General features: G+C 41.3%; 1 protein-coding gene across 1 annotated transcript in view; it reads left to right on the top strand.

Annotated features, from left to right (window-relative positions):
- The first annotated feature begins 316 nt into the window (after positions 1–316).
- Positions 317–14754, top strand: part of PDE10A (phosphodiesterase 10A) — a 190008-nt gene continuing 175570 nt past the window's right edge. Inside the window, exon 1 of the mRNA XM_061991606.1 lies at positions 317–1160. Coding sequence (XP_061847590.1) covers positions 317–1160 — 844 coding nt within the window. The remainder of the gene's footprint in view (positions 1161–14754) is intronic.

The raw sequence follows: 14754 nt of genomic DNA on the forward strand, positions 1-14754 counted from the left end.
GTTTTCTTGCGTTGAATGCGAGGTGGAAGCATGAGGAAAAGCGGACTTTAAAAGGGGATCGGAACCGCTTGGCGGTCAGTAGCGCCCTGTCCCCTCCGGCCTAAAGGGGGAACGGAAATGTGAGGATTTTATGAGGGCGGGGAGCCGGGGTGTGGAGGAAGTACTGGCCGGGGGTTGCTGGAGGGAACGCAGGAGCGAAGCGCGGTTGCCCCTTTTCTGGCTCCGTCGTTTTTCGGCTTCCTCTTTCGCTTTCCTCCGGTATCTCTTCTAGACGTCCTGCCTTAAACTGCCGCGAAAGGGAGGGAAGAGCGGAAGCATGTCCAACCCGGAGAAGCGGCTCTTATCCCGCCCCTCGGCCCCCCTGGCTGCAGCACCCGGGGAAAAGCCCGGCTCCGGCAGCCGCCCGCTCCACTCCCATGGCCAGAGCGGCGGAGGTGGAGGCAGCGGCGGGTCTCCTCCTCCCCCCCCCGCGCACGGAGGCGGCTCGGCTCCCTGCAGCTCCCTCTCTCTCTTCCTAACAACCATCAGCAGCAGCAGGAGCCGCGCTACAGGGACAGCCTCCTCCGCCGCCTCCGCCAGCATCGTCCCCAGAGCGGCAGCGGCTCCTTTCCTCGCTCCAATCCCCTCCTTTTCCTCCGCTTCTCCATCTTCTTTTTACTTCTTGCCGCCGCCTCCTCGTTTCCCCTCCTCGTCTTCCTTTAACCTCACAAGTCTCCAAGGGAGGGAAGGAGGAGGAGAGGCAGCGAGAGCGGCAGGAGGAGGAGGAAGAGATGTTGGCGGAGCAGCAGCAGCAGCTCACTTGATCGCCCATCCAGGCGGCAGCGGCAGGAGGAGACTCTTCTGTTCTTCCTCGATCCAGGGCTTGCTGCTCCGTTCTGCAGCCGGCGACCCCCGGCAGCACCACTCCCGGCTCCTCCTCTCCCCATCCGCTTCTGGCCCGTGGTCCTGCAATTCCCTCGGTGCTGCAGCAGCAGCAGCCCGCGGCGACGGGATCCGAGGAGGCGACGGCCCCGGCGGGAGCAGGACTCTTAGGCGGCAGCAGCGGCAGAGAGGCACCTTCTTCTCCTTCTCGTCTCCCCTGCTCCTAGGGCCAGACATGGAAGATGGATCTAATTCAGCAAGCTGCTTTAGGAGGTTTACGGACTGTTTCTTGAACACAAGTAGGTATCGGAGCGCCGCGCCCGGCGGCGGGTCGCGCGTGTCCCGGGGGGAAGTGAAGGGCCGGGTCCAAGGCTGGGTCCATGCCACGAGGAAAGGGCATTTCTTTGTGAGTGGGGAGGGAGCGAAGACACAAAGGGGCCGTATACGTGGGGCGTGTGTGGACGCATGGAGGAACGGTCGGGTGTGTACTGAGGATGCACGGACAAAGGGGATGCTCAGTGTAACCGAGTGCTCTTTGTGGGAGCTGGCTGTTAATGTCTCAGGGATTTCGGCATCATTTCGGGATCCGTCTACTCTTACGTACGTGTGTGTCAGCCTTTTTACTTGGTGCATGTTTAATTTGCTCAGGAATGATACCTAGGGAAGGGAGACTTTCCCTCTTAGGTGAAGTAGCAATAAGGAAGCATTATGGTATCGGCAGTTGACAGAGAAGCGGCGGCAGAGGACCAAAAAGGGGCAAACGTGTCGCTTCTTTCTGCACTCCCCGTCAGATCTGCCACACGCGTGCAGATTCCGTGTTTCCCACCCGGTTGTGGTACCGGGTGCCGCCTTCCCCTGGCCGTGGCTCATCGCAAGGCGGGCGAAAAGCCGGAGAGGAACCATGTGCTCGCTGCTGGGGGGGGCTGGCGCTGCAGCGGGGAGAGCGGCCGGCGGCGAGGGGGCACCGCGGCGCTCTGCGGACAGCCGCGCCCGCCACCGGAGAGACCTCCGTCTCGGGCAGGGGCAGGGCACCGGGCCGCGCTCGCCCCGAGCCTGGCGGGGGCCGCTGGCCGGCCCAAGCCGCTGCGGCGGGCCGTGCGAGGCGGGTTCACAGTGACACGGCCCGGGTGCCCCGCGGGTGTGTCACCCCGCGGCCGTGTCACCCCGCGGTCGCCGCTGCTGCCTTCCCCTCTCCGAGGCGTGCCGCTGATGCACCGCACCGCTCCCCGCCGGCCAGCCGGGAGGGAACCTCGCGGCTGTGGCGTTCCCGGATCGGCGGGGGTTCGGGCTGCCACCGCCCGGGGCCGGGCTGCCAGTGCCCTCCTGGCGGCCCTCGGTTCCACCGTGCCGCCGGGAAATGTGCTGAGGCTTAGGTCGGTCATGGGATTAACGAGTTTCCAAGCGGCGCAGGTATCAGGGCTGAAAGTCATATTTTTATTTTCTTTTTTTTTACCCATAAACTTTTTTTTTTGGTCACCTAATGTTTTGGTACGTGGGGTGACTTGAATCAGCTGTGGCTGGTTGTTTGGTTTAGGGTTTTTTCCCCTTTTTGTGACTATTTCTTAAATCGTAGGTTCATGACTGGAAGTGTCCTTAAACATGCGTTTTAATCTGTTGCTAATAGGTGGCTTTTTGAATGCAAGTGAATAGTGCGTAGTTCACACATGGATGTATCTTGTGGGCATGTGAAAAGAAATATATAGATGTCATCCCAAACCTCATTATTTGTCTTGTTGCCTTACAGCAGTCTTTAGCACAGAAGCATGCAAGCCTGGTAGTACTTGTTCTATTCTGTGGCAGAGGTGAATAAAGATGACTATGTATTTACTACCATTGTCTTTTTGAAACTTCATTCAGTAGCTGATTATGTTATAGAGTCACATACTTGCTTAGTTTTGAGGCCTCAAGGAAATCCTAAGCTTTTCCCATTTTTATTTTCTCTGTATTTGAGAGGGTAGAATGTGTCAAGTGGTCTTGGGAGCAAGGGACTGAGCCAGGGAATATGTGTCATGTACGGCAATTCTCTCCTATGCTAGATCAAGACAAAGATGTCTTGGAAAACATCAGCTCTGTTAAAAACACCATTTAAAAAGTAGTGTTGAATTCAACTTAAGCTTTTTTATGAACACACAAACATGAGAACCCCAGTCATCTTTGGCTGAGTGTGACCTCTGACTGAAGATTTTCTTGTAGGCAGTAAAGGAGCAGAACAGCTCTTTTCCCTGTGAGTTTACTGACATCTAAGGAGACATGCAGTTTTTCTCATGTGGAGACACTTTCTGTGCTCTGAAGCCTGCTCTCATGAAACTTTCAAGAGCCTTAATGTCCGATATCAGTGCTCCTGCTTTTCAATGTGATTGAAACTGGCCAATGGGCTCAAAAGGTATTAGTGAGGTCAGAGGGACAGTCATCAATATGTGTGCATATATACATATGCGTACACACATATGTATACAGTTCCCTCCCTCCTTGAGTGATTGCATAAGTCTGATTTCCTTAGGAAACCATGCTGAAAAAAGGAGTGGAGGGAAGCCAAACAAGATACTATTCAGTTCCAGTGCAGCTATTGCAAAGAGCACTTGTCTAACTGTTTGGAGTGCTGTGCACAGTCCTGGTTACAGTGCAGCCGGAAGGCTATTATTGTTTTGAAGAGGATGAGATCATGTAGAATAATGAAGATAATGTGCTGCATCTCATAGCTTTTGTTTCCTGAATTGTATTTTAGGTTCTAAATTGTATATGCATATAATATGTGTGTATGTATATATAATCTATATATACACATACATATTCCATTTGACTTCAAAGACGAAAACATCTATAAATATTTTTACAAGAAAACTGAGGAGTGCTTGGAGGGAAGAGAATTGAGCTCTTTTGGAAAGGAGATTTAAAATTGACTTAACAGAATCCTCAAAATTTTAAAATAACAAAATTGCTAGAGATGCATTCTTCTTTCTTCAAGCTCCTTTTGACTTACATGCCTAGGATCTTGTTAGAAGCTGCTCAGCGATATTATTAAAATTTTACATTCTACAATACTCAGTTTATGCTATGTCTGTCTATTTTTGTTTTAAGGATTCCTAACAAAGCACTGGGTGTGACTGCAGAAGTTTGTATGAACTTTGTGTGGTGGGTGAAGTTTCTCTTAAAAGTTCATAATCTGTTCATAATATACTGTGTTGAGAAACTTTTAGCATCTGACATCCTGGATCAGTTCTCCAGTGGAGTTCTACCAGATTTAGCATACTGCAACTGGCTGATATTCCAGGTTTGTGTGAAATGTCTTCCCTTCAGGGGAGCATCCCATGTTCCTTTTACATTCAAGGTCTCTCAAGCTGCACATGTGTAGCATATTACATCTGCATCCCATGAGTCTACTTACAGGTATGAGTAATTTACAGTGTGGGTGCATTATGCTTGTTGGACTATTGATAGTGTATTGATATTTTATACAGAGTTACTTTTTATCTGGCTACTTTTTTTTTTTTTTTTAGCGCAGCAAATTTATCCTGTACCTTCATATGCCTGGTACTATGACTTTCTGATTGAGTAGTACTCTAAGAAAGAATAGATGTAGTAAGTTCTGTAGTTGTGGAAGAAAATAGCAATTAAGATTTAAATGTAGTTTAAAGTATTCCTGTTACCTGTGCTAATGGGAAACTTAATCTTGGCATGACTCTCTTTTTTTCCTGGTCTATATATTCATTACTTGCAGTCAGGGTTTTGTAAGCTAAATGCTGATCTTCAGCAATGAATCCCATGTGTAAAGGTGAATAGGGTTTGGTTTTACAATTAAATCATCCTTAAAAGTAGATGATGCTGATGTAGAAAATAAAGTTGTCTCCGGTTTTCACCCCAGGGATTCTGGATGCACGTTAATTGAAAGCAAAATTGTCACTAAAGCAGTGTATAGTTGTGATGATAAGTGATGTCATTCAACGACTCCCATCGGGACTAGTGCTTCATAATACCACGTTTTGCTTTAATGTATAGACCATGCATCCTGTCCTGAAGCACTACTATTCTATTTAGAGAGATAATAGACCAATACATAGGGCAGACAGCAAGGCATGGCATGGAAAGGGAATGGAAACTCTATGAGCACAGGCAGTGAACAATTAAGGAGGACTTGTTTGTCCAAGCCAGGTATTTTTATAAATGGTTGTCCATAAGGCATGTGATTTGCATTTGAAATAACTAATCCTCTGTCCCTTTGACTCCTCAGCTCTGCTGCATGTTTGCCTGTTGGCTTGAGGGCACCTAGTGCTTATAGTCCTTGAGAAAAGAGGTAACTCCTTCACTGTTAACTCAGTAAGCTTGCTTCCAGTGTAAAATGGGCTGTGGAAGGTGTGACTATGCATGGTGGGATATTGCAGGTGAATTGGGAGATGATTTCTTTTTGTCACTTGTTCAAGAAGGATGTCAGCTCATTTAAGATTATAACACAAAGCTTGGAGCTCAGATCACCTCGTTTGTACCCTTCCTCCTTTTGCTCATGTTTAAGCCATGCTCATCAGCTGGACATGGTGAAAACCTAAAAGTGTGAAGAAGAGTTTTTTATTTCAGCATATCCTTTGACCTAGTGACTTGATTTTGAAAGAGTCATGTAAATGCTCATGTCCACTAAGGATCTCAGGCATATTCTTGGCTTACTCACTTTAAGCCTTCTGTTGTACAGATCAGTACAAAGGTACCTTTTGTTAAATGTTAAGATTTTGATCTGTATTCTCAATACAAATAGATTATACCTAAATTCCCTCCGTGATCTCAAATCCTGAACTTAGTTTTAGATTTGGAAAATAAGGATTAGAATCGACATGTATGTGTGGATTTATAACTTCGAAATGACTTATGAAGCTTGTTGCTCAGTGTTAACTCTGTGATTAAAATTGTGTTTCAGTTCACTGAGGCTAATATGAGCCATTTTCTTAATGCTTCTTTAAAAATTATTTCAATTTCAAGTAATTATCTGTAATACTTTAAATACTTTTTACAGTATTCTAGTTTTTGCACTTTTGTCACTAGTATTATATTCTAAAAGAAAGCTAAGACTGTAAGGGAAAAAGAATGGATTTTTTTTTTTTTTTAGAATTTTGTTTTTATACTCCCTCTGCTGGCTGTTTCAGTTACAGGTACCTGTACTCGAACTTTGTTACTAAATCTACTTTTCCTTTCCTGTTTTATAAAATGAATGTTAATATGTATTGCATTTCAATCTGTTTAGAATGCAAAAAGGGTCTATAGTCATTAAATAAAGAAACAGTAATTGCAGGAATGGAAAATTTGCTACCTGTTTTATGGAGCAATGTTTTATTTTTTGATTACACCTTGCTTTTGAATCTTTTGGTACATGGGCAACATCTTCACCAGTAAGTATCACAGAAATAGCAATTCATATATTGTTCTAAAAGATTTAGTTATCTATTTCATTTGTTGTAACAAATTTACTGCTCAGCTTTTAAGAACTGCATAGCTATGCTATCTTTTGTTATGTTTAAAAAAAACCCAACCAAACTATCATTCATGAGTTTTACTTACATTTACATAATTAGCTACAAGGGTGCACTCAAAGTATTCTGCAGATGTAATGGATAATTTGTTACCATATTGGTTTTATTACACTAGTGTACAGTAGTATGCATTCAAAATATTTATAGCACCCAAAAATGATAATTCTTAGGAACTTCAGAGGTTATGTACAAGGATTGCTATACATATTATTGAAATTAAGCCATTGCAATCCCCATGGGTCTCAATTATTGTTAAAGTTCTTCAATGTTTCATATTGATATTTCTGCTAAAGGTCCAGACTTTGCTATGTAACATGTTTTCACTTGTGCTGATACTTGGCTTCCTACTGGCAGAATTTGAAGAATGACAGCTCCTTGTAGTACTTCTTTCCTTTGCCATCTGAAGGCTCTTGTAGCTCAGAGCCTCTCTTGTCTGGGATGTGATGGGCTGATGTGGTTGAATGTGGCAGCTGTGTTGAATGAAGCCTTGGCTTTGACCTCTTCTATTAAATGGTGCTATTTTTTTCTTTCTAATTAATTTCAAAGTGAGGAAGCAGGATTTTCATCCTGGGAGGTGGGCTTCCCCCACCCCCTGCCTTGTCTGCTTTTTAGATGCTCGTGAGAAAGCAGCGTATTTCTGTGGTTTCATCATCACTTCTTGTCAGGCTGTCATAATTAGTGTGGGAAGAACCAGCCTGGCTGATGTTTTTAGAAGACTTTGGCTTCCGCTATGCCAGACAATGTATTGATGTGTTGCACACTCGAATGAAACAGTTCAAAAGGCAGGTAACAGGCTCGCAATCATGACTTTATTAACAAGTGAACATTCTGAAATGCTCACAATGTGTTTGTTTTTGCAAGGGAGAAGGACAGTCTGGTTAACAAGTTTTAAATTTTTTATGGTAAATTGATAAATTCATGTTTACTGTTAGTGCACACTGAGAATGCTTTACTTGAGCTTAGAAGTATGCTAATTATGTTCTGAGGGGAAAAAAGTTGGCAAGAGTGTGAATTAGTTTAAAAAAGTGAATAATTTACGTGTTTACCAGGAACTTCTTTATTTCAGCGTTCTTTTTGTATACCTGCTTCCCAGTGATTTAATGTCACAGGAAGCTTTCTTAATTCCCAACTCTTTGTCATAGGTGGCATTGAGAAGAAAAAAAATACTGTTTCCAAGTTTCATATTCTTTTAAATAATAGATTGATAGAACGTTTCAGTCTCTGTGAGTGAGACTTTTAACAAAACAAGTCACGTCATTAAGAGGTGCCAAATCTTACGAGTGAATAGAATTGTGGTCTCTGTATTGCTTTCCAAAAGTAGTTCTGTCTCAAGAACACCTAAAGAGAAGGCTTTTGGATGTTACTGACTGTCTTTAGAGAAGTCATACTCATTTTAGTGGTTTCTAATTAAAATAATAATTTAAAAACTCCACATAGAAGCAGCAGTAGTAATCTCACCTTCTTTGATGTTGCGAACCAAAGAAGAGATTGTCGGGATCTGAGATCAGTTAATCCACTTTCTGTCTGGAAACTGAAGATTTAGTGCTTTCATTTGCACGTATTGATCCGATTCCTTGTTTCTGCATTATCAACCAACTCCTGTGCAGCTCAGCTGTTCTTCTTTTAACAAAGTTTATTCATCTGCTAATAATTCCAGCATTCTTCCTTCCTCTTATCCTTCTACTTGCATCAAAAAGAAATCCCCTAATGTCAAACCACAAATAGTTCCTAAAAGAAAGAAAACTTTTGCATCCAAAATGATGATAACTTTGTGCAGAAATGTGGCATCTCTAATCCTTCTGATCCATATATATCCAAAAGAGAAGATATTTTTATCTGTTGACAAGCATTGACATGTTCACCTTGATATTATTTACTTTTTCTTCACCCTGTAGGGAAATTTCTTAATTAGCAGGAAGGATGCCACTTTCTTAAGGAGCATTTCTGCAGCACTGGGGCGTTCTGCTGGCTCAGAGAATAAAGTGTTGTTTAGCCTGAATAATGGTGGCTAAGTTTACATCCTGTTTGTTCTTTTATCGTTTTTCTCACTGCCCATTTTTTATTTCTTCATTGTATTTCTTCCATAGTGTCATATTTTATTTGCTTCCAAATTGAGTAAAGCAACTAACTTCTCTTCTAAGGATTTTTAACTTATCCTAAAAAAAAATGTGCGCCTTAGTATTTTGCTAATGATTTTTTTTCCCTTAATACGTAGAAGTAAAGTTTATGGTAACTCATTCTTTTACTTACAGTGACTTTTTTTTTTTTTACGTGTATTTATATTTTGGTTTTCTTTCATGCATATACAGATACCTTGGCAACTTCTCCAGAGTGAATTCTTTCTTGGAACATTGCTCTGTCTGCTTTGATTTCTTTGCATGCCTTTCCCTTTCTTTCAGTTGTATCTATATTTTTGTCTTAGTATTATTTCCTCCTTGTCCACCCGTCAGCTTATTTTAGCTGATGTTTCCTTCTTGATTTCTGAATTGTGTTGACTTTGTTTCTTCCTGCAGTGGGCCTGTGCCTTATCCTGTGTTTTTTTGCAAAGTTCTTATTTTCCCCAACTGCTTTGGTCGTATGAAAGCACTGCACTGTGGTAACTCTTCTGCTGTAGTTCACTTTGCCTGTGTTATCTTTTTATTTTTTTATTTTTTTTTAGTAAGGCTGAATTTTGCAGGGCAGTTGGAAAACTCTTGCTATGTGTTCTGTATTTGTAGTGACTCATTGTATTTCCTAATCTGCCACTGTCTGCCCAGCCCTAAGTGTGATGTCAGTAGATTTTTTTTTTCCTTGCTTTTTTAAGCAACGTAAGACTGATGAAAGTTACTGTTTGATGTAACAGGAAACTGAACTCATCATTCTCAAAACAGGCACTGCCTTCGCCAGTATGCTCAGGTTTCGTCATGCCAGACTCCTATATCTCATGCTTATGAGCAAATTGATTTTCTGTGTATGCATCTCACTGTTCCTGTTTCTTCAGATTTCAGCTTTCATCAGTGAAGACTTCTGAGACAGTTGCCCTCAAGAATTTGCATTTTCATGAGTCTTAAGTGGATTTCTGTGGCTTTCAGTTCCTGATTATGAATGCAAGAGGGTCTTGTGGTTAGAGATGTCCATGTGAGAAGTGCTTTCAAGAGGACACAGTATGGGTGACCTGCAGTCTCCAATGTTCATGGAGCAGCACCTTCCGCTTTCAGTTTAGTTGAACAACTTCTTCCTTTCAGTGTCTTAGCTCTTGTGGTGGTGGAGAGAACAGGATTGTCTGGCGTGTTGTTGGAGCTTTTGTAGGCTGTTTGTAGGTAGGAATGTTTTTTTAGATTACCTGTTTCTTTCTTTTTTTTCCCCCTTCTGTTGTAGCTATATGCAGTTTTTATACTTTTGAACTAAGCAGAGAAGATGTGGGCTTAAGCTCTAGGGCGGTTCATTCTGCTTAACTTTTAGCGTGCTCTTTGGTCCAGTTTAGATTGATACCTAACTGCCTGCATATATCTTGGGAGAAAGCAAAAGGGAAGCTATTTCCAAAAGGTGATCGGAATGGTACTTGTTTCTTCTGACTTTCTGTAAGGAGAAGAATTTAGCTTTGTAGACACAAACTGTGTCATGCCCCTTTACTTTGTGACTAGAGAACAGACTCTGGGCTGTTTTATTCACCTATGTAAGGATGTAGCCATATGGACCAGTAGAGTAATCCTTACACTGTTTGTGGCACCACAGAAGACCTTGTTTTTACAGATTAAGTTCTCCTAGGAAATGATTCACAGGTTCTGCAAAGCCCTGAATGAAAGATACGTCTAGTGAATAAGGGACCATTGCTGGAGAACATGGCTTGCTGCCTGACTAAGGGCAATTATTTAGCTTGTCCATCTTTGTGGCCTCAACCTGTTCCTTTACAAGGTTTCTTAAAAGTTGTGGCTAAAATATGTAAATGAATGTTCATGGGGGAAGGAGGAGACACAAAGTTTGTTAGTTGACAAGAATGAATGAAGTGTGTGTGTGGTGAAATCACATCTATTATGTTAATGAAAAATGATGGAGGCTTATCCATTTTTGGCAGTAGTATTGAAGGGGTAGAAATCAGAAGTAGAAAAAGGAGAAGATTGGAATGACAAGAGAAGTTTAACATTTTTATTGCTGAAAGGAATGTGATTACAGCCGAAGAAAATGTTGGTCCTTGTAGGGAAAGCTATTTATAAAGTCTGAGACATTTCTTTTGGGGTAGATAAAAGACTTGATATGTAAATATTTCCCAGCAAATCATCACTAAAGTGTAAGATTACAGGTTTTTTAAGTGTGAGGGTTATTTTTCTTTTTAATGTTATAAATGCTTGCTTTCTGTTTAACTAAATTTTCCCCCTCTTTTTAGTAACAACATAAATGGTGCTAAGTGAATTTTACATGCTTTATGAATGTAGAGAGGAACTTTTAATTTATTTCTTGACTTATTGTAGTTTAATGTTCACTGATCTGCCAACTGCTATCTGAAAATCTCTTATGTATGCCAGCTGGCTGTGTCTTTTTACCACTATTTTACTAGGTCACTCTGAAAGTTTTGTTCTACCTTTTTTCTTTTTCTTCTTTTTTCTTTTTCTTTTACTGTTTGTTTATTTTTCTTTTTCCTTTTTTCTTTTTTTCCTTCCCCCCTTTTTTTTGGGAAAGCTTTATTTGTAATTTAAAGCATACTCACTTTGTTACTTGTTTTTGTAGCAGTTTATGAAAGCATAAATCTGGCTATGTGTAGAGCACACGCCTGTTCTTGGTTTCTTAACATAAATTACCCTGGATAGTTCTAGCCGTGGTTATGTTGTGAGCATAGCTAACATCACTGTGGCTGGTTACTTTGCGGATGGTGACCTCTTGCTTATCCATGATAAGCCTTCATTCTTGTTTACAAGGTGATGTTGCAGTTATTGCCTTCTGATTTGACTGCAAGGCTTATTTTTTGTTTGTTTTTCTTCATACAGCTCTGTGTACCTTCTTAAAAAAATGTTGAACTATTCCCATAGCACTTTGCAACATCTTGTTTTAACAACTTGTGCTTGAATCAAAGCAACTAGCCCTTCTGCTGTGCCAAGAAACACTTTTTTTTAAGGAGGTTTTTGTTTTTCTTGTTTGACAACAATTCTTTTGGTGTTTATGGAGCTGAAGGGAGGAATTTACCATTTTACCTGGAAGATGTAATCAGTTATATGTATCAATACCAGAAGAACAGTCACACAGTTTATATTTGTCAATATTGGGATATTTCAATTCTCTAGCTAACAGAGCATGAGTGGCTAAGACTTTGTTTAACTATAGTAATGTCCTGTGCTGCACTTCACTTTGGAACTTAAAACCGAGTTGCCAAACCAATTTGAAAGTCTGTACAAAGACTTTTTTATTTTCTTAAACTAATATAATTTTGGAAGGTTTTAGACTTCTCAAAGATAAGCTCTGGCAGGTCTGTTAGTGGCAGCTGGGATACCTGACCTATGCTTATCTGCTTGAAGTCACTACCGGCTCAACAGAGATAGCAGAAGAAAGGCTCAAGCACATTGGTTTCCTAACCTGAGGTGAATGTTTGCTAATGTGTTGAGTTGTAGGCTGCTATGCTTAATGAAGAATGGCAAAAGCAACCTTTGATCCTACTCCTATGGTGGTAACCTCTAGAAGCAGGTTGCAAGAGACTGTTAGGAGCAATGAGAACAGAAACTGTTACACCTGCTTGCCTTGTTACACTTTCTGTGTTATTGCTGGAACATGTTTGATCCCAAAGCAAGCTGTTTGAGGAAGCTGAGAAGGTAGTTGCCTGTCGACTCTCTCTGGTGTAGGGTAAGTTTTCTGCTGGTTAACTTCCTGAATAAGTTTACTGTGAAGTTAGAGAATTACCAGCACTGATGGGAAAACAAGCCACATCAGCATATTCCTGGGAGCTGATGAGAGGAGAGCTCCTTTCATCAGGAGCTCGTCTTAGACCAGCTTACCTGTACTTGATAGAGTTACGACAGAGTTTCACAGTCATTTGAAGTTCACATAAACTAATTCTCCTGTTTAAAGAAATGGCCTAATTCTTCTTCCATAAGGCTGCTCTTTCCTACAAATGTATACTCCTCCCTTGTGCAGGCACATTCATGTGGTCTTATGGTGATCTAGGTTAAGGAACTGCTCTCAATGAAAACAAAACAAGATTTAAACGGAAGAAGATATATGCTTTAAAGGGTTCATAAACTTCTGGAAAGAAGTTGGAAGTGCATGTTTAAAATGTGCTCTTTGAGGTGTAACTGTCCTTCAGAGATGGGGAAATAGCATCATCTGTCTATGGTAGATTTTGCCATCTTGTAAGTCAGCTTTATGAAGATCTCTACTTGCATGCTCAGTATTTTCTTGCTTTGGTGTTTGTTTATTTTTTCCCACAGGGCTTTTGCTTTGCTTGCCCAGCACTTTACCCAGCCCAGAGTGTGCATGATGTAGATGACAGGAAGTATTACTTGGTGTCTTTTTTTCTTGGCAAACCTTGAATCTAATTCTATGGTGAAGATCTTCCACAGAGTGTGGAATTGCTAATTGTCTTATGGGGTTTTCTTTCTTCATAAAGATGACAAATTTTCCTCGCCAGTGTCAGTAAGACTGAGGGGAGAAAAAAGATGAAAGAGAAGACAGAAGAGAAGATACCCTTCAGATGCTTCTAGACTGTATTTGCAAATCATAGTTTTCTGGTCACTTCCTGTTATCTGCCTCATTTATTGATCTTGAGCATTAGAATTTGCAGCTGTTTTATTCACCTTTTAGTTTGAATTTGCTTTGAGTTTCAGAATAGTTTCTTCCTCCTTTTTTTTTTTTTTTTTTTTTTTTTACTGGTAGGGTCTGGCCACAGCTAATTGTGCTGCAGTCAGTGTTGGCTTAAAGTGAAGGATTAAGCCATACCGAGGGAGAACTGTATTAAGCTGTACTGAGCGAGAATTGCAGTTTGGTAACATGAATTTTTTGTAGATATTTTTGTAACTCAAACCTACATATTTTCATCAGTTGGAAAACCTTTGTGAAATCTCTTAACTTCAAAGTGATAGTGGTTTTTGAGAGAAGCATCAGTAAAAGATGAAAATAATGAGATACAGAGAAGCATGTTTAAATAGTATAGAGACTGTAAAAGAATGTATCTTCAATCTAGATGATGATTACCGATACCTTCCTATGTTGCTATTCAGTATTTTGTTGCTATTCAGTATATTCTGCCAGTTACATGCAGAAGCTTCCTGAACCCATTTTTTCAGCCTAGCCCTCAAGCTACCTTGAACCTCTTATATCTGTTACGTTAGGTAGACCTTTTGTTCTCTTTTAGAGGCCACTCATCCATATCTCTATGGCTTCTAGCTGTTTTTCTTGAACTCATAGAATCATAGAATGGTAGGGATTGGAAGGGACCTTTAGAGATCATCTAGTCCAACATCCCTGCAGAAGCAGGTCCACCTAGATCAGGTCACACAGGAATGTGTCCAGGTGGGTCTTGAAGACCTCCAAGGAAGGAGACTCCACAACCACCCCTGGGCAGCCTGTGCCAGGGCTCCCTCACCATCACAGTGAAATAGTTTTCTGTTATGTTTAAATGGAACTTTTTGTGTTTCAGCTTCATCCCATTACCCCTTGTCCTGTTGCTAGATATAATAGAAAAAAAGGATGTCACAACCTTCTGACACCCACCATTTATATACTTGTAAATATGAATGATGTTCCCCCTCAGTCTTCTCTTCTCTAGACTAAACAGCCCCAGTTCCTGTAGCCTTTCCTTGTAAGGAAGATGCCCCAGTCAAAGGGAGGTGCTCCAGTCCAACTCATCCAATAAACGTATTGTTTGGTCAAATTGTATTGCAGTTAGTTATAAGGTTAATGTGTATTTGTAGGAGCAAGTTTTGTATCAGAAAAGACAGTAAGACAATTGCATATTTTGTTTCTGTTGACCTTCTAAAGATTTGTTGTGTTTTTGTTGCATCTTTATTAACTCTATCAGTAGCATTGAGATTCTGTTAATGATATCTCTAATTTCTTTGGATTCCTAAATTTCTTAGTGTTTTATGCACAAGGCAAAGGTAAATAGCTTCTGAGGGAGAGGTCACTGATGTTTTCATTAGCTTCTTTTTCAAGTGTAATTTACCAGTGGACTTTGCAATCAAGTCATTGTGATGGGAAGTGCACCTCAACTGATGTAATGCATTTTTGTTCCCTGGAAGAAGAACAAAATCACAGCTCTGCTCTGTTTAATGCAAGATTTGTCATTGATTTCAGCTGCTATGATGTTTACTCCTATCATTTCATCTGTAGCAGGTTGTTCATGCTTTATAAATCTGATTCCATGATGTTAGTCCCTCAGAGCAGTGTTGAAAGGTTTTTGTTCATGAGGAGTATTTTT

The sequence above is a fragment of the Colius striatus genome, chromosome 2 (genome assembly GCF_028858725.1).
Source record: "Colius striatus isolate bColStr4 chromosome 2, bColStr4.1.hap1, whole genome shotgun sequence".
Classification (NCBI taxonomy): Eukaryota; Metazoa; Chordata; class Aves; order Coliiformes; family Coliidae; genus Colius; species Colius striatus.